Source organism: Odocoileus virginianus, chromosome 32, assembly GCF_023699985.2.
Source record: "Odocoileus virginianus isolate 20LAN1187 ecotype Illinois chromosome 32, Ovbor_1.2, whole genome shotgun sequence".
NCBI lineage: Eukaryota > Metazoa > Chordata > Mammalia > Artiodactyla > Cervidae > Odocoileus > Odocoileus virginianus.
In genome coordinates, this window is record NC_069705.1 from 36993042 (window position 1) to 37017462 (window position 24421).

The following is a 24421-nucleotide window of genomic DNA, read 5'->3' on the forward strand; positions in this document are numbered from 1 at the left end:
ACACTGTCTGGTGACTCGTTGCAGGCCCTTGCTTATAACTCATCTTATTGTTGTCCAATTGAGACCGTCCAGTCTTGCATTAGAGCCTCTCTTGATTTAATGCCAAATGGTTTCATTGAACAAGCTGTTATTCTAACAAAGATTTACTGCTTCTGTGTGTCCTGAATCTTTCAAAGGAACAACGACGTAACACTGAGGCTTTTCTGAAAAACTGCAAGTACTTGACTATTTTTGCAAAAGCACTGTTTCTCACCGAGATGTTCCCCACAGAAGTCCCTCCTGCCTGACACTCTATTTGCATTTTAGAGCAATCCCCCCCACCCCCCCCCATGAATGGAATGAGAAAAGGAGGGATGAAAGGTCGCACTGAATCACGCTTCCAAACACACGTTAAGGAAACAGCTCTTCTCCCTCCACCTTTGCCTGAAGCTCCTCACTGCAGGATTGAGATTTATGTTTTGGGAATGAAGCCTGAGGGCTTTCCGAAGGCCTGCCAACCTGCCTAAACCAAATGCTTTTCAATGAAACGTGCACTGTTGCTTTTGTTTAAGTGCCATTCATGGGCAATAAGCAAATTACCACCGGATACACACCTTTGGTTCCAATTCTGATTCCCAATTTGTAGAAAGACGGTTAAAATATAAAACAAGAAACACCGGCAACTGATCCATGGGGAAATTCCATAGCCCAGTAAAACACACAAAAATGTTGTTATTTCAGCAGGGCTGTCTGTAGGCTGAGATGCTGTGAACTGGGCAGGCTAACACTTGACAGTGAGGGGAATTCTCCAAAAGATTTGAGCTGGCCTGGGCTGCCTGGCTCCTGCCGTTAGGCTGGTCCTCTTGCCGTTTGCATCTGCTCTGCTCGCCGAGTGATGGTTAGGTCCTCCACGGGACTTCCAGATTCCAGATGCCTGGGGTATGGTCACCAAGTGTCATGGGTTGGGGGTGTAACGCCACTGAAGATTACCAACATGGAGAAGTCAAAGATGTTCTTTGCTTGGGCCAGTCAAGATAGAAACGGTTCAGTCGATTTCAGTTTCCTTTCGTCTTTGAAGGCCTTTGTTACCCTGAGAACGGTTCTGGGTGTGGACGATGTGAGAAGTGAAGTGACGGAAGAGCAGCTGTGAGCTTGCTCTGTTTTGTGTGTGCTTCCAGAACGGATTCAAAAAAGTGAAAGTGGGAGCATATTTAGGCGGCCCCTCCAAAATGACCAAAATGAACCCTTGGGAAAAAGACGGAGCTATCAGGTGTCTGATCCGCACCTGGTGATGGGCTTGTGGGCTGGAGGCGGACATCTTCCTGGGTACGTTTTGTCATACATCCTCTTTTGTTTTTCTCAGATAGCCATTATGCAGTACTGAGTATAGTTCCCCGTGCTGTACCATAGGTCCTTCTTGGTCATCTATTGGATGTGTAGTATAGGCACATGTCAGTCCCAGCCTTCCAATTGATCCCTTTCCCTGTTTCCCAAATCTGTGCTTCACTCCTGTTCTGTAAATAAGTTCAAATGTACTTCTGGGGGGACTTCCCTGGTGGCTCAGCAGTAAAGAAGCCACCTGCAAATGCAGGAGATACGTTTTTGATCCCTGGGTTGGGAAGATCCCCTGGCGAAGGAAATGACAACCCACTCCAGTATTGTTGCCTGGGAAATCCCATGGATGGAGGAGCCTGGTGGGCTACAGTCCATGGGGGCACAGAGTCAGACATGATTTAGCGACCCAACAACAACCCCCTTTTTTTTTTCAGACTCTACATATAACCAATATCATAGGACACTTCTGTGTCTGACTTTACTTCGCTCAGTATGACAATCTCTAGGTCCATCAGTGTTGCTGAAAATAGTATTATTTTGTTCTTTTTTTATTGCTGAGTAACATTCCATTGTGTATATATACCACATTTTCTTTAGCCACTTCTCTTCTGATGGACATTTAGCTTGCTTGCATGTCCTGCCTATTGTAAACAGTGCTGCCATAAACTTTGGTGTGCATGTATCTTTTTGAATTATGGCTTTCTGTGGGTATATGCCCAGGGGTGGGTTGCTAGGTCATGTGGCAGTTCTAGGTTTAGTTTTCTAGGGAACCTCCATACCGTCCTCCGTAGCGGCTGTACCAGTTTGCCTTCCCATCACTGTGTCTCCAATGACTGCTTCTGTTTCTTCCTTTATTGCCTGTGGCCCAGGCTCTCCAGGGTCAGTGAAGGCTGAGAGATACAGCTCCTGTGTCATGGAAAGTGGACCCAACACTGGGCCTGTTCAAGGGTTTTGTAGAACTTAGAAGAAATGTGTGAATGTTGGAAGAGGAAGAGAAGTGACCAGAGGGAGGCAGAGACAGCAGTTGAGGGCTGGGGATGGGGAGAGGGCCTTTGAGGACAAAGGTAGTATATAGCTCATCCCTTCCCTCTTCCTATTCCTTCTTTATGTTCCTTCATTCTTCTCAGAAGCATTTTCTCCAGTGGGGCTCAGTTCTTGGCCATGGAACAAAAGGAATCACAAAACATTTCGCACTTGGACTCGGCGTGGGTTAGCAATCTGGGCCATACACGCTGGAGATAAACATTTGACTTTGTGACGGAGGCGAGCACAGTGCCCGTGCTAAACCAACTCACCCAGTGGGGCTGGAAGCTCGGTGGGTCCCGCCGCAGTGCTTGTCATGGGAATATCTGGGACCTATACCCCTCTCTCTCGATGAAAACACCCTCATGAGCCCCAAAGCTCCATTTATCAGCTGCTATAGGAACATGTCCCCCTGTCTGGGGAAGCAGCCTCAACTAAATTCCCAGAGAAGATGAGCTATACATCTAAATGCCTGTTGGATCCTCCACAGTAGGAGAGCTTTCGAACGGAGACTCTTATTCTTTTCTCATAATGAAACACTGCAAAGTAGTCAGATTGATCTGTTTTTTGACAGAGGTTACAGAAGCACTTTAAATAAAATCCTTTGTATCCTCAGAGTCCTTGCTAATTCTGGTGGACCACGGGGCATATATACGAGAGATGTGTGCGCTTCACTCAAAGGTGTGGTGAGTATCTGGGTTTTCTCTCCTTCAAACGCCTTCCACTTTTTTCTTTTTTTTTTTCAGTAGAGGGGACTTCTGCTTCATTTCCTGACCAATGCTCTTCATTCAGCAAAGATTTCCTGAGTGCCTGCTATGTGCCAAACAGTGATGGAGGCTCTGGGGATGTGGCATGAACAACAGAGACACAGTCTCTGAAATGTAGCTTACAGTTTAATGCCTTACTTAGTCCTTTCCTTCCACTCCTCAGAGCTGTGGATTATCTCTGGATTATCTGGAGATAATATTATCTCCAGTGGGTTATCTCTGGATAATCCACTCTGGATTATCTCTTTTCAGACAGATTTCCCTGGATTTGATCCTAGTTTTTATCAACATTCCTCTTAGATTTTTTTTTTTTCCTTTTAAAAAGCTCTTTTCATTATGAAACATAAAACATAGATAGAGAAGTATAAATGTGTGTATGTATTTAGTCACTCAGTTGTGTCCAACTCTTTGTGACCCATTGGGCTCTAGTCAGCCAGACTCTTCTGTCTTCGGGATTTCCCAGGCAAGAATATTGGAGTGAGTTGCCATATCATTTTCCAGAGGGATCTTCTCAACCCAGGGATCAAACCTGAGTCTTCTGTGTCTCTTGCATTGCAGGTAGATTTTTTTTTATCCTCTGAGCCATCTGGGAAAGCCATATAATATTTATTATATACATTTATAAAGTGAGCAGCTAAGTAATCACCACTCAAGTCAAGAGATAGAATAATGTCAACACTCCAAATTTGCCTAAGTATTCTTTCCTAATCCAAACAATTGATTCCTTCCCCAAGAGATAATTACTATTTCAACTTCTATGTTAAAAGACTTCCTTCTTTTCATTATATTTTTATTCTCAATTCAATTTCCTACCCCCAACCCAAATTTAGTCAAGTTTCATCTCTTTTAAAAATCATTATATAAATGAAATATACAGTTTGGATTCTATGATCCTGGCTTCTTTCTTTCAACATTATGCTCTGGGTATTCACTCATGTTGTTACATGATTTTGTAGTTTGCCCTTGTTCAGACTTGTTAAATCACACATTGCTGATCCACACCTCTAGAATTTCTGATTTAGTTAACTTTGGGGTGGATCCTGAAAGTTTATATATATATATAATGCAAACACACACATACACACATATATATATTTCATGAGTTCCTGTGCTAGAAAGAGGAATGAAGTTCAAATAAATATTTCTTATTATAAATCACAGTATATGTTTATATGTTCGGGTTATTGTAACTCTGATTCAGTCAACATTAGGAGGGAAAAAAGCTGCTTTCACTAGACTCTGAAACTGCATCATGAAAACCATTCTGTTCATTGCCACTTGGCCTCATTACTATGTACCTTACTCAACTGACTGTGGTTTGACCTGTTTTTTAAGAAAGCAGTGTTTCATATTTCAAGTATCTTTAACATATGGTAATGTGCATCATATATTCCTAGTAGAGTTACTTTTCTTTTTTCAAGTGATATCCTCTGACTCATTATTAAAAAGCTAGAAATGTGAGTCCAGAAGACATGTTTCAGCAGAAAATTTAACATTGTTTAATTTACATGATTTAGGTAATTTTCTGACTCAGGTGATGAGAGAGATTATGTGAACAGTCATTTGTTCTTCAGAGACTGAAAAACCTTTCTTTCCTGCCAAAACATTGATATTAGAATTTTGTTGAATGTCAGGAATAATTAGGACATTAGCTCATGAACTTAACTATATGTATTAATATTCCAGACGTTTAGTATCTAGTCAGTGGAATTGTCTTTTATATTAAAAAGTCAAAACTGTTAAAAATTTTACAGGATTCAAAATTTCCTCAATTGAAATGAAAATCAAATTATTTTAACTCTAGTCTTGGTTGTATTTATGACTAATTCTGCAGTAGTAGCAAAATATTTAAATTAGTTTCGTAAAGAAGCTTAGAAATAAATAAATTTAGGTTGAAACTAGGGTGACAGTAGCTCTTGAATTAATGTTTTATATTTAATCTCTTATAGAAGCGTGTGTTTGAACCTATGAGATGTTGAAAGCAAGTTTTTTTTTTTTAAAGGTTGATCTACTAATGTTGCATTTTAGAGGGAAAATTCTGTTTATTGTTTGCTTGAGTCATCATTTTTGGTCACACGCAGAGCACTTAGCTCTGGCATTTTTAAGGGAAAAAAAGAGGCAATTTTTAATATGAATACTGGATAGGTCACATGAGTGCCAGAAAGGCGGAAGAGTCAGGCTGGGGAATACACACCCTAAATTAAGCCATGGAATTGCTCTGAAGATCAGCGCACCGCTGCTCCCACGAAGCTTCAGACCAGTTTTGGTTTTTTCTCACCCCCAGCGTCACCAGTACGTGAGACTGAGGCTTGTTGCCGGCAGCGGGGTGCTTGTATTCAGCCTCTGCGCCCACCAGGGAGGCCCTGCTCTCCACGCCTGCATCTGTTTGTCTTGGCCCTGATTCAGAGTCTGGACTAGATGTGAATGGCTCAGCCTACATCAGCGCCCACATCGTAGCAGCAAGGCAGGCAGGAAAAGCCAGCCCAGACACCTTGGAGACATTTGGGCTTCGTCTCCAGACCTCTGCCATAAGTCAAATATCACAATAAAGCGAGTCACACACACATTTTGGTTTTGAAGTGCGTATACGAGTTATATTTGCACTACACTGTTTACTAAGTGTGTGATAGCCTTCTGTCTAAAAAAACCCATGTACATATGCTTAATTAAAAAATACTTTATTGCTAAAAATGCCCAATTATAATAGTGACATCAAAGAGTGCTGATCATAGATCACCATAACAAATCTAGAAATAATGAAAAAACTCGAAATATTATAAGAATTAGCAAATTATGACCCAGAGACACAATGTGAGCAGATGCTGCTGGAAAAAATAGTGTCAATAGACATGCCACAAACCTTCAATCTGAAAACTGCGGTATCTGTGAAGCACTATAAAGCCAAATGCAATAAAACGAGGACCGCCGGTATGTGTCATTTTATGCATCTAAAGAGACCAATGTTTCTTCATCCCACCAGGATTCATTAGGAAGGTCATCCTCCAGGCCTAGAAGAAGGGCTCAAAATCTGGGTGGCCAAAACAGGATGAAAAATGGAACATTCCAAGAAGACTTCTCTATCGTCAACGGAGTCATTCTGTAAGTAATACAGTAAGGTAGAGAGCCTTCTTTTTTTTGGAGAGCCTTCTTAAAAATGAAGGAATGAAGCATTGAAAGAGTAAGCACTCTGCCTGGCTGGTCACTTATAGTTGTCGGAAAAGCAGGTCTCTCCTAACTCTTACTTTGGTGGCTGACCTTAGGTAGTGGACTGCACCTGTTATAACCTCACATATACCTCCCATCCAGAGGTTTCTTATTATTGAATTTATCCTGACTTGTTTCAGGGCTGCAGCGATCACAGTGAGGGCCCTCCTCAGCTATTTCATTTTAAAAGTTCACACTACCTTTCCTTTCTGCAGAGAGTTACGACTGTACTGTTTGTCTTTAATTATATTCCTCCTCTAGTTTCTTCTTCCAGAAGCAAGACCTCCTGTTTTATAAACCTAATGTTTTCTTTGGCCATCTGGCATTGAAGGAAAAGGAAGGGAAAATAGGAGATTGTCTTGTTTGTGGGTCAATTAAAAGTAAAAACAGCTTTATTAAATATGAAAAGGAAGTAGAAAAATGTCATGATTTTACTGTGAAAATAAAACTGTTGTTAATATCTTAGAATAGTACTTTGCAGTCTTTATCTAAATGCAAACATTTTTACAGTAACTGCCAAACTGGGTACAAAGTTTCTTCTTTGCTTTGGCGTAAGTAGGAATTTTTCATTTATTCTTATAGTCTTCATGAATGCTATTGTTAAGGAAAAAATTGTTCATGATGCTTGCTAAAATTATAAGGCAGACTTTATCTGGGTTTATTGTAGTAAATACAGAAATGACTGCAGTGTGATTTTGCAGTAGGGGGAGGGAGATTGGGCTTAACGCTGAATACAGTCAGGAAAAGTGGGAATTTACAGTCAAGGAACAGGGTGGGGGGATGGTGGGTAGGCAGTTACTAAAAGGTCACAGTTATTCTCGCTGAACTCACTTACATGAGTCTTGCTGAAGGCAGGCCAGGGTGACCAGCCCTCACCTGGGGAATGGAGGGGAATGAGGAAGTGATCAACTCTTAAAGGTGGAGGATTCTGCCTAAAGGATTCTTGCTAAAATTGGGCTCTTGCAGACATGTTCAAGGATGAGTCTGAGTCAGAAAAAGGGCCTAGAGGAGCCTGACGAGAGTTTGGTCAAGGAGACAGCCTTTGTCACCATGTACAGTTTTATCCCGGGCACCTAACCAAGTGGACTTAACCGTTTCTTTACTGTTGCATTTTCACTTTTTTCCTGACATTCTATGATTAAAAATAATGTTGTTATATACATATTTGTGCATAAAATACTTTCCCATTAAGAGTTATCTTCAGAAATAGAGGGACTACATCAAAGGATATGGTGATTTCATGGGATTCTTAATATCTCTTCCAAAAGGATGCCACCAGCAGTGTTCCCGCTGACTGTTAACAACACTGGTTCTGTCATTTCCCCGAGATGCCAGCATCAAGCATCATGTTCTGTTGTCTGGCATATTTGTTGTTCTTTTATTTCCAGTGCACTTTATTTGTCAGTGTTTGTTAGAATATTATATATAAGGGGCTGGTGGGCAGAATCTGCGTCTTATTTTTCATTTTACCTCCAGAGTTGGGCTCAGTGCCTAGAAGCTGAGGGACACTCAGTCAGTATCCAATGAATGAATGAGAAGTGTTCATTGTCTCCTCATGAATTTTCCCCATGTATCTGTTGGAGGCTTGGTGCTTTTAACAAATGTTAATCTATTTGTAAAGATTAAGATTTTAAACACTTCCACTGGTTGCAAGTGCCTTGAGAGGATTGAGGGTTGTTACAAGAAATCATTCTAATAACCATACCCCACCTCACAGGCTGTTTCCATGGAAATCGATGCCTTAAATAAGAGGCCCTGAACCTTGATACGGAGTGGGTAATAAACATAATTTCCTTTTCTCGCTAACCTGTCATCCGAAAGTTTAAAGTTCTATAGCATCACTTTGATAGATGCTGTCTGGTGAATGCAAGAGTCTTGGAAATTCAGATTTTTAATTATGGATGTTCAGCACCAGATGGCCAAAAGGGGTCTGTTTATTGGTACACAGACCCCTTCAGAGCTCATCAACAATCCAGCTTTTGGAGAATTCCAGAGAGAATCATCTTATCCCCTCAAGCTTTCCCAGCCTGTGTGAGAAGCTCTCCCCAGGAGCAATTAGTGGCACAGTGAAGAGATTTATGGCCCCTCAGCAGTCACTTTCTCCAGAAACTTGGAATAATTTGAATGCCCATAGAGGCATTGGTTTCTTTTCTCCTTAACCCTTACCCATTTACAGGCATTTATCCTCTCAATTGGAAGCTTTGGGTTTTCCCTGATGGCACTAGATATCAACTTTTCATTAATTTGGCAGATGTTTAATGAAGACCCTTAAGACTCCACCAAAATCTATACTTAAATTATCTCCCTATCTGCTTAAAACCTGCCTACGGCCCCTTTATCCCAGGGGCCTAGATAAAAGCTCAGTTAGCAAAGGGTCAGGGGGCTTGGCCCGGAATTCCGGGGGCACCCAGGGAACCCAGGCAGCTGCGCAGCCCTGAGCCATCCCGGGCGTTTATCCAGAAGCTAGTTGTAAGTGGGAGCAGCCTAGTTTCCTCCCGTCTGGTACTCCTTTCCCGACATAGGGGGCATGCTTTTCTAGGATGCCGTAAGGGCATCAGAAGAGGAAGTGGCCACCCACTCCAGTGTTTTGCCTGCAGAATCCCGTGGGCAGCGGGGCCCGGGGGGCGACAGTCCATGGGGCCGCACAGAGTCGGGCGCGTTCGGCGGACTGCGCCGCCGCAGCAGAGGGCGTTAAAGTCACTTCTGCCGCAGCCGGGGATGCTGGGCACAGACGGTACCGCCTGGCACACAGCCATTCCGACACTGAACACGCCTGGTGGAGACCAATGGCGTTGCCTCTGGGTCTCAACCCTGGGTCTCCCCTTTCAGGCTCTAGGTTTAACTGAAAAGTGTAGGGTTCAAACAGCTGGACCCCTCCTCAGCCACCTGACAAAGTGGAACCTGGTCGGTGGTGAGGTTTGGTGGAAGCGTCTTCTGAGGGTGTTCCTTCTGGGTTGCATAGTGTGGTTGAAGGCAAGGCTGACTCTGGCAGAGACCAGACATCCCAATATTCACTCCTTCACTCTTTAACCTTGGAGCCCTGGGCAATGCACTTACCTTTCTGTGAGACTAGTTTTGCATTTAGAAATGAGGTTAGTTCAGTATTCCTCACTGGATTGTTGGGGAGATTAAACGACACAGTTAACCACCATGTATAACGCTGGAGCTTCCCTGGTGGCCAGATGGTAAAGAATCCACCTGCAATGCCGGAGACCCTGGCTCGATCCCTGGGTTGGGATGATCCCCTGGAAAAGGGAAAGGCTACCCATTCCAGTATTCTTGCCTGGAGAATCCAATAGACAGAGGAACCTGGTGGGTTACAGTCCATGGGTTCACAAAGAGTTGGACACGACTGAGCGACTAACACTTTCACTATAATGCTGAGACAAGGTCAGTGTTCAAAAATGAAACCCTTCATTGCTTGCCCCTCTAAGTGACTTATAATCTTCAGGCCATTCCCCTCTTAGACCGAAAGGGCTGACACAGTGGGATTTCAGGCAGCAAAGTTGGAAGATTCATTTGGGGAAACAAAACTTAGGCTATTCAAATCCTACCTAACAGACAGTAGGCCACCCACCTGTTCAGAAAGCAGTTAGTAGCAATTTAAGGTCCCAATTCATCTTGTTCTCCGGGACATAAAGAAGAATTGGCACTAACTCCATTATAATAATCACTGACGTATTTTAGAAGTTTCAGGAAAATTGTTGAAAAAAGTCAGCCTCTGCATTTCTTACTGGGTTAACATCATTGTTTCCCCTGACTTTGTCTGCTAGGAACTGTTATTGTTTTGGTTATAACTTCTTGTGGTGAACACCTCCTCACCACAATATAAATTCCTTTTAGGGCAGAAAAAATTGGGGCGTTAAGAAGAGTTAAAGTCTGAACTTGCTCACCAGGGCTTGTAAACACTTGTGGGTCACACATGTTCTTTCCTAAAACCTTGCTTCCTTCGGCGAGTTTGTGGTCTGTGTTAAACCAACAGCTAAGATTCCATGTTAGACAAGGTCTTAGGTCAAACCCACTGGGAGAATTTAATTCTCAACTAAAGCTGAAAGAAATCACTGAAGGGACTGTGGAATGATTTTCTTGTTTGTTTTTATTAGAAACAGCTCTCTGGGGAGCAGGTAGTTTTTTTCTTTTCTTGGCTCCTCTTTTTTTTTCTTGTCATTTGTCATTTTGTATGCCTTCTTTACCATGTTAAATATTTATTATTTAATACAGGAAAGCAATAGGAGAAATGGCCTTACTTTCCTAAGCCATGTTCCCTCTCCAGGGTGATTACTTTGATGAGTCCTGGAGGGTATGTTCTTCCCAGGGGGAATACTGCTGGCTGGAAAGGAATGATCCTCGAGATGGCTCTCGCTTTGTGATTCTGAATTCCCAGCGCTCTGATGGAAATAAAATATTGCAGGCAGAGGCAAGATGACATTTAAATAAGAAATTCTTTCATTAGGAGATGAGCCTCTTAACAGACACAAGGAAGGAAGGAGGGAGGGCTTGTTCCCTCTAGTGGGAACCCTTAACTTAACCAGTTAAATGTAACCATGAGCCAGACAAACTTCCAGCAAGGTGATGTGCACGGTTTCAGTCTCCAGGCTTGTCATCACCCAGGCTGGCGTGGGGAGGAGAATCCACTCCCACGGTTCACATTTTTAAGAGCCTGGGCAGTACCAGAAAGTACAGGAAAGCCACAGGTGTGTGCTATCAGCTCGTAACTTAGGAAGCATGGGGATTTTGGAGTTCACTGCTGGGCAGACACAGCAGTGGAATGGGGATATTATTACGATATCGTATCATATGGATATGATATTAGAGTGAAGCAAATAAGAAAGACAAAGACAAATATCGTATATTAATGCATATATGGAATCTAGAAAGATGGTACCAGTGATCCTACATGCAGGTCAGCAAAGGAGACACAGACGTAAAAGACAGACTTTTGGACTCAGTGGCAGAAGGAGAGGGTGGGATAGTTTGAGAGAATAGCATTTAAACACATACATTAGCATATGTAAAATAGATAGCCAGTGGGAGTTTGTTCTATGATTCCGGGAACCCAAAGCTGGTGCTCTGGCTCGGGGAGGGAGGTGGGTTCAGGAGGCTGGGGACACGTATGCCTATGGCCAACTCGTGTTGATGTATGGGAAAAACCATCACAATACTGTGAAGTAGTTATCCTCCAATTAAAATTTTAAAATAAATTAAAAATTTAGTTATCTTTTGCAAATAAAAATTGTATAGATTGAAGGTAAATGACTTTATGTTTAGATAGACTTTTACATTGCATTAATAAAAAGATCACCACCATCAAGACAAATAACTTATCCATCACCTCTACCTAGTGACTATTGTGTGTGCGTGTGTGTGTGTGTCTGTTGAGAAGTTTTAAGATCTATCCTCTTAGCAAATTTCATGTATACAACACACTATTGCTAGCTATAGTCGCCTTGCTGTGTATGAGACCTTCCAAACTCATTCTTGTATAATTGAAACTCTGTACCCTTTGACGCCATCTCTCCATCCCCTTATCCCTCTGGGCAACCACCTCTGTCCTCTCTGCTTCTGTGAATTTCACTCCTTGAGATTCCACATATAAGTGAGATCTTGAAATATTTCTCTTTCTGTCTCTGGTTTATTTCACTTAGCATAATGTCCTCTAGGTTCCTCTGCATTGTTGCAAATGGCAACAGTGCCTTCTTTTTTAATATCTTAATATTGAATAATATTCAATTATGTGTATATCAAATTTTCATTATATAATATGTATATTTTCTAGTGGGAGTGAGGAATCAGGCCATAAATGATGGGTCCAGGATTAGAACCCAGTAAGGCTGGATTCTCTAATTTTGTTTCCTCACCTAGAAAATGGAAGGTCTTCCCAGGTTGCTCAGTGGTATAGAATTCATCTGCTAATGCAGGAGACATGGGTTCAATCCCTGGGTCAGGAAGATCCCCTGGAGGAAGAAATGACAACCCGCTCCAGTATTCTTGCCTGGAGAATCCCATGGATGAAGCAGCCTGGCAGGCTACAGTCCACGGTGCCACAGAGTTGGACTCAACTGACTGATGGGAGGTCAGCAGACACAATGCCTGTTCCCCACAAGAATGGAGGACATCCCTCCTGTTGGGATGCCTGATAACCTTGAAACTCACCTTACAAGTTAATATATGTACAGTGTTTGCAGCAGAGCTTATCTAATAATATGTAAACAGCTAGGAGATATTTGATCTTATTATTGTTATTGTTAGAAAAGAGATGTAGGGTTTTTCATCCTAGTAGATGATTATAGTTGATTAAACCAAATGTTAACCGTGCCCAATGTACCTCATTAGTAGGTCTCTGTTTTACATGTTACTTTAAGTTTCCTACTAGGATTTATCTTTCCTTAGTCAATTCTGAAGACGCCAAATATTACGCAGCTCCAAGTGTTAACTAACACGCGGGGTCAGTGCATGCCTGCTCTGCAGGTGGAGAGATGAAGGGTAAAGGAAAGATGGCAGGTGTTACAGGCGCAGACTCTGGGACCGGGCGGCCTGGTCCTCAATGCCTGGACCTTCTTCAGGCTGCAGGAGCTGTGTGACTCGGTGCTGAGTCACCGCCCGTTCTCTGCTTCAGATTTCAGCAGGAGAAAACGATGGTTTCTACTTGTAGGGAAGAAAACATTTTTCTCTAGTATTCTAGGTTCTTTTGGTTGTTGTTCAGTTGCTAAGTTGTGTCTGACTTTTTGTGATCCCCATGGACTGTGGCATACCAGGCTCCCCTGACCTTCACCATCTCTTGGAGCTTGCTGAAATTCTTTTTCATTGACTCAATGATGCTATCTCATCCTCTGTCATCCCCCCTTCTTCTGCCTTCAGCCTTTTCCAGCATCAGGGTCTTTTCCAATGAGTCGGCTCTTTGCATTAAGTGGTCAAAGTACTGGAGCTTCCGCTCAGCACTAGTCCTTCCAATGAATATTCGGGGTTGATTTCCTTTAGGATTGACTGGCTTGATCTCCTTGCTGTCCAGGGGATTCTCAAGAGTGTTCTCTAGCATCACAGTTTAGAAACATCAATTCTTGAGCGCTCAGCTTTCTTTATAGTCCAACTCTCACATCCCTACACGACTGTTGGGAAAACCATAGCTTTGACTATATGGACCTTTGTTGGCAAAGTAATGTCTCTGGTTTTTAATACTTTATCTAGGTTTGTCATAATCTCTGGTGTCTTCAAACCAGTCTTTGATTGACTGGTTTAATCTCCTTGTAGTCCAAGGGACTCTCAAGAGATTTGTCTAGCACCACAGTTCAAAAGCATCAATTCTTTGGTGCTCAGCTTTCTTTATAGTCCAGCTATAAAGTTGGACTTGATGGACACTGACTTGATGGCCATGAGTTTGAGCAAGCTCCTGGAGTTGGTGATGGACAGGGAAGCCTGGCATGCTGCAGTCCACGGTGTTTCAAAGAGTTGGACACGACTGAGCAACTGAACTGAACTAACTGAACTGACATCTCCTGCATTGGCAGGCAGGTTTGTATCACTAGCGCCACCTGGGAAGCCCTTTAAGGGGTTAAAGGGGAGGTAAAAATGAACCTCTGCCCCGAGTCTTCTGCTTTTAGAAATAATCAACCTAAAACCATCTCCATGCCACAGAGACACATTTTGGGCTCCCAATGAGACACATCACTCAGCAGGTGAAGATAAATGGAATTAATGCATCTAAACCACCCAGAGCAATGCCTGACACGGTGCAGAAGTACAGTGAAACTGGGCATCGCTTCCGAGCAGAGATGCGATTCCTTGTTTACCTGTCCCTGTGCCTCACCTCGGGACATAATCTCCACATCTTTCTTAATCCTTTCCTTCCTGAACCCTCGTCCCCTCTCCTGCTGGTGGTCTGTCCCCCAGGCCTCCATCACCCTCACAGGTCACTGCAGCAGTGGGTCCTCTTTTCTGGGAACTTCTAGCTGTGGAGGTAGATTTGAGATCTTTAAGGACTTGACTTCACTCCCTCAGTCTTAAAACTTGATGTTCAAGTCCTGACACGTAGTGAAGGCTTAGCATGGCTTTTCACATCACCACAGGTGCGAGAGTTTGAACATCACAATGAGAAAGATGAGAAAAAGATCACCGGGAGTCTAAAGCCTGCTGTTCCCAGACTCTCGCATTGCTTCTGAGAAGCCTCCGCTGCCCCGTCCCTTTCATCTGGTTTCCCCGAGGGTGAGCTGCCCACGGCCATTGGGAGCCACGTCTTCCCACTGCTGCCGTGGAAGCAGGCGCCTCAACCTTTCGTGGGCTTGCATTCCACTGAATCCTGTGAAAAAAAGTATTGTCTTGTGCACGGCTTTGTCTGCTAACATGATTGTTTCCTTGTACCTAAAGGATAAATAGGGTGGTGGATTAAACTAAATCCTGTGGTCTGGAAAAGGGTTTTCAAGTGTTTCAGACAGTGGGCAGTGCTGGGGGTATTTCTGCTCAGCAGAGCTCTGCCGCAGAATAATGTCAAGGTAATGCACAGCACAGCTCCTGTTGTCTTGTGTTTTCCCCTGATTTGAGGTTTCTCCACTCTCTGTGGCACAAACGTGACACTGGTTTACGTCTGTGAATACCGTGTTACCTAAAATTAAAGAGGATGCCCCAGAGTCCCTCGGGTTGGGTCGGGAGGGCCTTTGACAAGCTCCCACTGACCCATCACCCCCGTTACATTCCAGGCGATGAGTCCCTGTGTCCTGCTGAGGTCTCTGAGGGAAGGGGAGGCGTGCTGTCATCTTTGGTGCCTGGGTGTGCCATAGCTCCAGGCGCAGAGAGCATAATAAGTGAAGAAGTTATTCAGGAAATGATGCTGGAGCTTTGATGTCATCCACCTGAGACTCAAATTCCGAGTCTCAGGTTTCAAAGTCTCGGGTTTCTCAGTCTTGCATTTCAAAACTCTCCAAGAACGGGCAAAGGGAAACATCAGCAAAAACAGAATGTTTGATAACCAAAAGGCACAAGATAAAATTGATGATGCAGGTTTAAATGGCAAATTCTGTCATCAAAAAGGGATTCTTGTTATTTTCTCTTTTTCTGATGTTTCAGATGCCTTTTGACAATGTGGAAGCTCTTAAGAACTGCAGAATTTTCTTTTACTGTAATGTTGGCCTTATACTGTGCATATAAATGATTGAAACTTAGAAATACTAAAATGTCTTACACAAATTGTGTTTTGATAAAACCGCACAATATAACTACAGTCAGAAAGTTTGTAATTATTGTCTCATTAAGTCATTCTTTGAATGGTAAGTCAAGCATATTCCCTTTATATGCTCAGTAATTCACCTTTTTGATTATTGGAGTGGAAGATAATTATTTCATTTTCTCTGTCCTGTATTTCTTAAGGGCTGGGAATAGAAGGTGATGAGTGAGTTATAAATTTAAGATATTTATACATCTTAATCACTTAGAAAATTCAAATCAGTCTTGATTATGTATTGTGACAATACATAATTATAATAGCTTTCATTTGTTGAATGCACCCTCTGTATTTTACTGACACCAAACAATAAATAGCATTGTGAGTTAGATACAATTACTTTCATTTTACACATGAGATTGCTAAGCTTTGATACCTAATTTGCTCAAGACCACTCTAGAGACAGAGAGGCAGAGTGGGACGTGGGACATAGCCCTGTTAGCTTTTTAGATTCTAAAGCACATTTTCCTAACTTTTGATTTAAAGTAGAAAATGTAGAGATTGGCTCTTTTTTTTTTTGCCCTTGAAAAATGATTTACACAGTTACCTTTCTCTGTGGATGCCAAGACAAATTATCCCACTAGACTAGCCCCTCTGTGAATTTTTCCAATTGGCATCTTTCTCAGTTCTTAAGAAATGGTCCAGAATCCTCCGCCTCCACGAGCCTTTCTGATAACAGTTGGCACCAGCCGGGGGTCGGCGGAGCCCACAGTCGCCTTCTCCCAGGCCCCCGACCAACCTCTGCCTCCTTCCCGATGTGGGCCCTGTGCTGAGTGCTGGCCGGGGAGAGTCAGCGCCGGGCGGGGACCCTAGCATCTTCGCACGTGGAGGAAGGCTGAGCCAGCAGCTGGCCGGAGGCTGGCTTCTCAGTGGCCACACGGGATGGAGACCCCCACCCGCTGTGCCGGATTTTTAATGGACAAGGAAAAGCCTTTTTTTAATGTTGAGTGTGTATGTGTGTGCTCAGTTGTGTCTGACTCTTTGTGACCCCTTGGACTGCAGCCTGCCAGGATCCTCTGTCCATGGGGTTTTTCATGCAAGAATACTGCAGTGGATTGCCATTTCCTGCTCCAGGGGATCTTCCTGATGCAGGGATGGAACCTGCATCTCTTAAGTCTCCTGCACTGACAGATGAATTGTTTATCACTAGCGTCACCTGGAAAACCCATTTTGCTGAGATATTGAGGTTATTTGTTAAAGCACTTAACAAATCTTGATTATAGGATTAATTTTATTCCTATTCTTCACTCTATGTCTTCTACTCATTATCAGTTGGCAAATAATGCATCTTTAACATTTTCCTTTATATATTAGTAGATATTGACTTTAAAAGTTTTATGTAAACATTATTAAATATTTAAGAGTTAATGTAAAGTACAAAGAGGGAAAGTGAATGCAAACAACTACTGTAACTGTGTTGAGATGTTTCCTTTTAGGTCCTTCTCTTTTGCTTCTTTAAGAACTTTTTTCTTTATCACAGTTGGTATCTTGGGACAATCTTGCATCTGAACTTTTTTCTGCTTTTCATAATGGCATAATCCAAGTGTTTTCCAGGGTGTAAAAAATTCTTCATAACAGTTACACGCCATTCCATCCTCTGGGTGGACCCTGGTTTATTTAACCTTCCTCTTATTGTTGATGATTTAAATTATTTCTATTTATTCACAATTAAGAAATAATGCAGTAACAGTATCTTCACCTCTCAATGCTCTTTCTGTAAGGAAATCACTTTGGACTCACCAAAGTGCCTGTTCTTAGAGGCAGGCCTGTGTTTCTATCAGTCCAGGCACTGGAGTGCTGGAGTGAGCTCCTTGTCACAACAGAGGGTCAAGCAGGGCCACATGACCATCTAGCTTGACATGTGTTGAGTCAAAGTTGAGACAGATGACTCTAAAGGTCCCTGTTTCTATGGTTGTGGCTCAGATGGTAAAGAATCTGCCCATAGTGGGGGCAACCCAGGTATGATCCCTGGGTTGGGAAGATCCCCCAGTGAAGGAATGGCAACCCACTCCATCCAGTGTTCTTGCCTCGAGAATCCCATGGACAGAGGAGCCTGACAGGCTCCATGGGGTTGCAAATAGCAGACACGACTGAGTGACTAACACACACACACAAACACTCTCTTTACAAAATCTTGAGTCTTATCCAGGTAGAGATATTTATGTTGGCAGAAGCCCAGGTGTAGGCAAGTACAAAGTCTTTGGGGCTACTTCAAAAAATGACCTACCCTTCAAACAAGTAATATGTGAAACTGGGGCAGTGTTCAAAAGATAGAAAGATTCTAGTAAAAATCATCTGTATAACTCTTGATCCTAGTCATTCAGTTTATTTTCCAGGTGGCAACCAACAATTTCTGTTTTGTGTATCTTTCCAAATAACTTATTTTGTATATATATAGAGTGAAACTTTCATCTTTTCTTCCCACATGATAGCATATTGTAAACATCGTTCTGAAGCTTGCTTTTTTATGTGCATGTATATCTTTTTTATACATTCCATATAAGTGCATCCAGAGCTTTCTTGCTCTGCTCCACCGTGTCATCGTCATCCACTGCAGGGCTATACCACGGTTTAATGAATAATCTTCTCTGATGATCCCAAACAACCTTTGTCTCAAAGTTACAAACAAGCTGCAATAGTCATGGGGAGCTGGGCAAGATTTTCTGCACAATAAATTTCTAGGAGCAGAATCTCTTCCTTTGTGGGTGTGTATCAGTTAGCTATTGATGCGTAAGCAACCATCTCAAAACTTGGTGGCTTCAAATAATAAGCGTTTAGCATTTATTACTAACCACGAGACTGTGGGTTGGCTGGGTGGCTCTACACCTGTGAGCAAGGCTTCACTGAGGTCAGGTGGGCTTGACTACGTGCAGTCAGTAGATGGGCTGGGTTAGGCCTTGTGAGTCTAGGATGTACCTGTGGTGGTTTCATCTCTGGTTGTAGGATGGCTGTTAGTTGGAAAGACAGTAATCTGTGTACTTACCATCCTTAGCATGCTGGCTTGTGTGTGTTAGTTGCTCACATGTGTCCGACCTTTTGCAACCCCATGGACTATAGTCCACCAGGCCCCAGGCTCCTCTGTCTATGGGATTCTCCAGGCAAGGATACTGGAGTGGGTTGCCATTTGCTTCTCCAGGGGATCTTCATGACCCAGCAATCAAACCCGGGTCTCCTGCATTGCAGGCAGATTCGTTGCTGTCTAAGCCACCAGGAAAACTCATGCTGGCTTGGATTTACTCACAGGGGAGTGGTTAGGTCTCTGGGATGTTTCTCCCCTCACAGCTGGGCAGTTACAAGATTTGCAGGCCTGTGGGGTGCAGGCCAACAGGAGGCCGGAGGAGAGGGGACATCAGAGCTGAGCCGGGTCCTAGGAAAGTAACTCTGTCCAGGGTGTGAAGGGAGTTTTGCCACAGAAGGTGTCCTCGGGTGACCATGGCCCAGATCCAGACGGTAGGCATGGACAGGAGAGGGTACTGCAGGGGTGGAGTGGGCGATAGAGGGTGGGCAGAGGCGGGCTCAGGGGTCTGTGCCAGATGACTGCACGCACAGTGCGAGCTCTCATTAACCAGACTGTGGGATGCTGCAAAGTGAGCGGTTTAGGGGGGAGGATGGTGAGTTCATGCTTGTCCACGCTGAGTTAAATTCACTATTGAGACATCTGTAAGGAGGTGTCTGTGGGCCATTTAATGTCAGAGTCTGGAGCCTGGAGGACTCCCCAGGTGGCTCAGTGGTTAAAAATCCACCTGCCAATGCAGGAGATGCAGGAAACACCAGTTTGATTCCTGGTTTGGGAAGATCCCCTGGAGGAGGACATGGTAACTTACTCCAGTATTTTTGCCTGGAGAATCCCATGGACAGAGAAGCCTGGTGGGCTACAGTCCATAGTTTCTCAAAGAGTCAGACATGACTGAGTGACTGCACATACATGTACACTGGAGCAGGGGCAGGATTGGAGTTAAACATTTGTGTCATTCATATAAAAGTGATAAAGTTATCTAGAGAGAAAGTCCAGTGAATAAGAAGCCAAGGACAGAGCCTAAGGAAAGAGGTATTTTAAGGTATTGGTGTACAAAAGGAAATGGTAGGGGGAGAAAAGGGCTGAGAAATGGCAGTCATGATTGCTAAGGTTCTTGGCAGCTCTAAAATTCAGCAATTCTCTGGACTATAATAGAAGCATGTATGGTCTAGCTACATGAAGCTCTTTTGCCAAGTGAGCCATCTCTTGTTTCTTGATTTTCAGAGCGGTCCAACGACAGTTTCTTTCATCCTAGCAGTCAGCTCCCGGCGCGTCTGTTGTGTGTCAGCAGTTTGTCCCACTTGTTCTCAATCTGACGATGAAGCAGCTCAAAGAGGCAATTTGCAGCAGCGTGGCCCCGCGGCTGCTGGGCTGATTGTCCTCCGTCACCACGTTGCAGGTGAATTCATCTTTCTATTTGCTCTTAAGTTTGGATCGTAGGGAACTGTGACAGAACAGTCTCCAAACTGAATTTGACATAGTGTGGATTTTGCATTTGGTTGGTTGGATACTTTCCCTGACCTGATTTAGAATGCTGAGTCAGGACACTCTTCTTCCTAACCTCCCGAAGGGTGTGGCACCCTGGTTTGTGTTTTTTTAATCAATAATAGTAGAAACCCAATTGATAGACAAGGTCCAAGCTGGTCTCTGCCAATGAAGAATTTAGATGCACAAATATGTTTTGATTTGATAAATCATTCTTAGGTGGTAAGATATCAATTAGCCATTGGAATTACTTGGTTATGTTCCAGATGCCAAGAGGGAACAACTTGAGTAAATCAATACTGGACTTTAATCCATTTGGAACCTCATAACTATTAAGGAGTTGAGGGTAGGGGGCAGAGTGGGAAACTTCTAAAGTGTTTTTGATGTAAGAACTGAAGCATGTTTTAAAATTCCCCATATGCAGTTATGTGTGCACGGAAGCTCAGTTGCTCAGTCATGTCCAACTCTTTGCAACCCCATTGTCTGTAGCCCACCAGGCTCCTCTGAGCATGGGATTTCCCAGGCAAGAATACTGGAGTGGGTTGCCACTTCCTTCTCCAGGGGAATCTTCCCGACCCATGGATCAAACCTGCATCTCCAGTGTCTTCTGCTTTGGCAGGCAAATTCTTTACCACTGAGCCACCAGGGAAACCCTATATAAAGTTATACTGTTGCTGCTGCTGCTAAGTTGCTTCAGTTGTGTCTGACTCTGTGCGACCCCATAGACGGCAGCCCACCAGGCTCCTCTGTCCCTGGGATTCTCCAGGCAAGAACACTGGAGTGGGCTGCCATTTCCTTCTCCATGCATGCATGCATGCATGCTAAGTCGCTTCAGTCATGTCTGACTGTGTGCGACCCTATGGACAGCAGCCCACCAGTTTCCTCTGTCCACGGGATTCTATAGGCAAGATTACTGGAGTGGGCTGCCATTTCCTTCTCCATATAAAGTTATAGAAACATTTAACTACAAGCGCAATCGCATAGAGGAAAAGATGTACTTTTGGATACTTCTGGGAAGCACAGAAGTAAAAGTTGGTTAGCTATTCATCACACTAACAGTCACCATTTGGACTTGAAAAGCAGATGGCTTGTACATGGGCTATTTGCAATATACTCAAGAAGTTCCACTTGTTAGAAGGTGAGTCAGCTGAAGAAGCATAAATCTTTGGTGTGAAGAGACCTTAAGAGTCCTGTCTACTGCAGGGAGACAAAGTTGCCCAGCTGAGGAAGGTTATGTGACTTGAACTACATGTCAGAGGCATGACTAAGCTCTAGACGCTCGGCTTCCCAAATCCTAAGTCAGAGTTGAATCCTGTCCATCAGGGCTTCTCACAGTGTGGTCCCTGGCAGGCCCCAGGAACATCACCTGGGAATGTGTCAGAAATGCAAATTCTCAGGCTCCACCCCTGTTACTACTGAATCGGAGACTTTGCGAGAGGGCCCCAGCAATCTGTGTTTTTACCAGTCCTCTGGGGGATCCTGAGGTCAATAGAATTTGAGATCCACTGTTGGTGAAGATAATATTAACTTCCTCTCTTGGAGCAAACATAGTTTTCTTTAGGTCGTAGGTATATTGCAATGTTTTAAAGAGAGTGTGTGCTCTCAGGCCAAACCTGTGTTAATTAAACCTGACACGTGTTGCTGCAGAACAATCAGTTTCCACACAGCTGGTTTTTTCCTTCAGGCATTGTTCAATAGGTGATGTTTCCAAATGGGAAAATGTAATCTTTACAGCTGAAGTAGCCTCAGCAAAAAATTGTAGCATGAATGTTTCAGAATGCAAAAATGCACTGGTCAAGTAGCATTTCAAGTTCTTCTTTTTTATCCTTCCCTAAGAGATGAATGGTAGATGATGTTACCTCTAATTGCTGTCCACTCACCTATAACCACATACAAGCATTAGATTCTTATTGAGTAAGACAGGAGGATTTGGGCTGTCTTAAACTCTCTGCTTGAGTTGAAGGTCATCTTTTAGGTACCTACAGAAGAGGGCAGTTTGGTGCCATGTTTTTCTAAAACTCGTATTGATGCCTGACTGATGGAGATGTTCCATTTCTCAGGATCACAACTTTTAAGTATCTTTCTGTAGATATGTTAAATGGAATACATTTTCATCAGTGAACTTCATATGCATTCTTATTGTGATTTCTTATACCAGTAAAATCATAGACTATATTGTGAGGATGCTTTAAAAAAAAACCTCTTAGGTAGATGTTAGGTGGTCCTAAAATTCACTTACTACCAGTATTAAAACATTGTTTTCTTCTTTTAGGAATAGAAAATGTAATATATATTCCATGATTCTTAAGAAATTCCAAAGTAGTCTGCACCACATTCTTATAACTTATCTCCATGTTTGAAGTTCATCCAGTTATCAGAGTCTGAGAGTTGACTTATTGTATATATGTGTCCTTTTTTTTTTAAGCAGTAAGAATACCACTATTTATTTAGTATTTACTATGTACCAGGCACAGTGCTAAGAGCTTTACATGAAATAATCATTTAATCCTCATTTAATCATTTAATACCTAATAAGGTAGATAGATATATAGACAAAGAAATTTGTTAGTAACTTCCCAAGATAACAGGTGGTAAAGGTAGTATTCTTCAGAGCTTAAGTTCTTAACTACTACAGTGGATAGAAACATGGGAAAGTACTTACAATACGCTGATTTGAAAAAGCAGAATATAAAATATATACTACGTATAACCCTATAAAAATATGTATATGTGTTGGCAAGGCCAGGAAGATGATCTACACAAATGAAAACAGATGTTATATGTGGCTGGTTATGAGTGAAACAGTTCTTTAATGTTGTTACTATCACTTAAGACTTTAGAAGTCATAAATTAACAAATACTATCATTACTATTATTACTGTGTTTTCAACCGTGGGCACAGAGTGTGTGTGTTTCCAAAACTCCTGTTACACTGATCCCTGCCTCCTCTACCCCTCACGACCTTCCCCCCATGGGAGGCTAAGTGCCTACCTTAGTGCTATACTATACTGGTCCATTGCTTCCTGATACTCATTGACAGCTACAAGGAAATCTCCTAGGATCCGATGCAGGACACAGTCACTCTGATTAGCTAGTGCATTCCTCAACAAAGCAATTCCATCTTCATATTTCTGTTCTCTGCTAAGCAGTTCTGCTTTTTTCACCACAGCCTTAATGTAATCCGGCCTTTGCGTCAGGGCTTTATCTAATAAGGTTTTGGCTTTCTCCTGTGTCACCGGGTCTTCAAGACAAACAGTGGCTAAAAGGGTAAGGGTCTGTGCATTTGCTCCTAGAGTTTTGTAAACATTGTTAGCCATTACCATTGCTTCACGAATACTGTTGGAGGCTAAGTAACATTCGATGAGACCTTCATAACAATCTAAGCGACAAGGTGCAAGACGTATAGCCTCCCGAAAGTGGATTATTGCTTCCTGGACTCTGCCCATGTTTCTAAGTGATGCTCCCTTAAGTAGCAAAACTTGAACACTGTTACTGTTCAGCTGAATGGCCTTGGCTCCTAAATAGAGGGCTCGAGAATAGCGTTTGCTATAGAAGCTGTGACACCCAGAGACCACCCAGGGTTCTGCATGTTGGTCAGAAATATTAAAAAGGCGGCAGCCAAGGTTCTCCACATCCTCCAGCCGTCCTTCTCGTGCCAGGAGGTAGCCATACACATCCATTCCTTTTATCAGATACAGATCCAACATCTGTGCCTGTTCAAACTTGAGGACAGAGTTTTTATTGTCTCCAGCTCTGAAGTACAGATCTGCTAAGCTTCCCAGTAGGTCCACGTTATCTCTCAACAAGGACTTTTTCTCTAGTGAACAAATGGTATTGATTGCTCTTGAACTGTCACCAACATGCACAAAAGCATAGGCTTTGATCCACACAGAAAGCCAATCCAAGTTAGGCACAGTCTGGATCACATTCATTGTCATTGATGCCATCTCTGCACCTTTTACAGAAAGAGACAGCAAACCTAGAATCGCATCAAGGGCTAATGGACACTGCCTCAGCACTTCCTTGTAGCTGGTGACTGAAGGTCGCTCCTGACCAGCCTTCTTGTACAGGTTTGCCAACATCATGTTTATTTTGGGAGTTCTTTGTCTTGAAGGGATCCCACCAAGTATAGCAATGGCATCTTTATCTTGTTTTAGCATTGTATAACATTCAGCCATTTTGTATTTTACTTCAATTTCAGATGGAAGACACTGACTCTGTGGAGTGGATGCAGAATTTCCAGTTGAAGGTCTCACTTTTGAAGTTTTACTTAGGGCTTTCTTCTGCTGTAAAGCCATAGTATACTTACTCACAGCATTCCGATACTCCTTATCATGAAAGAGAGAATCTGCATGATACACCAAAAGCTGGTACTTCTGAGATGGGGAGAATAACGCGCGC

At 43.0% G+C, this 24421-nt stretch overlaps 1 protein-coding gene and 1 long non-coding RNA gene across 2 annotated transcripts in view; one reads left to right on the forward strand and one right to left on the reverse strand.

Moving 5' to 3' along the window:
* The window catches only part of LOC139032623 (uncharacterized), a 202623-nt gene extending 182695 nt beyond the window's left edge, over positions 1-19928 (forward strand). The window contains exons 2-4 of the long non-coding RNA XR_011485192.1: positions 2954-3023; positions 6085-6203; positions 19760-19928. This is a non-coding gene — a long non-coding RNA (uncharacterized lncRNA). The remainder of the gene's footprint in view (positions 1-2953; positions 3024-6084; positions 6204-19759) is intronic.
* Positions 19929-22432: 2504 nt separating this feature from the next.
* On the reverse strand, positions 22433-24421 carry LOC139032624 (anaphase-promoting complex subunit 7-like). Its single transcript, XM_070460149.1, has one exon. The coding sequence runs from the start codon at positions 24316-24318 to the stop codon at positions 23008-23010; it is 1311 nt and encodes a 436-aa protein (XP_070316250.1). The 5' UTR covers positions 24319-24421; the 3' UTR covers positions 22433-23007.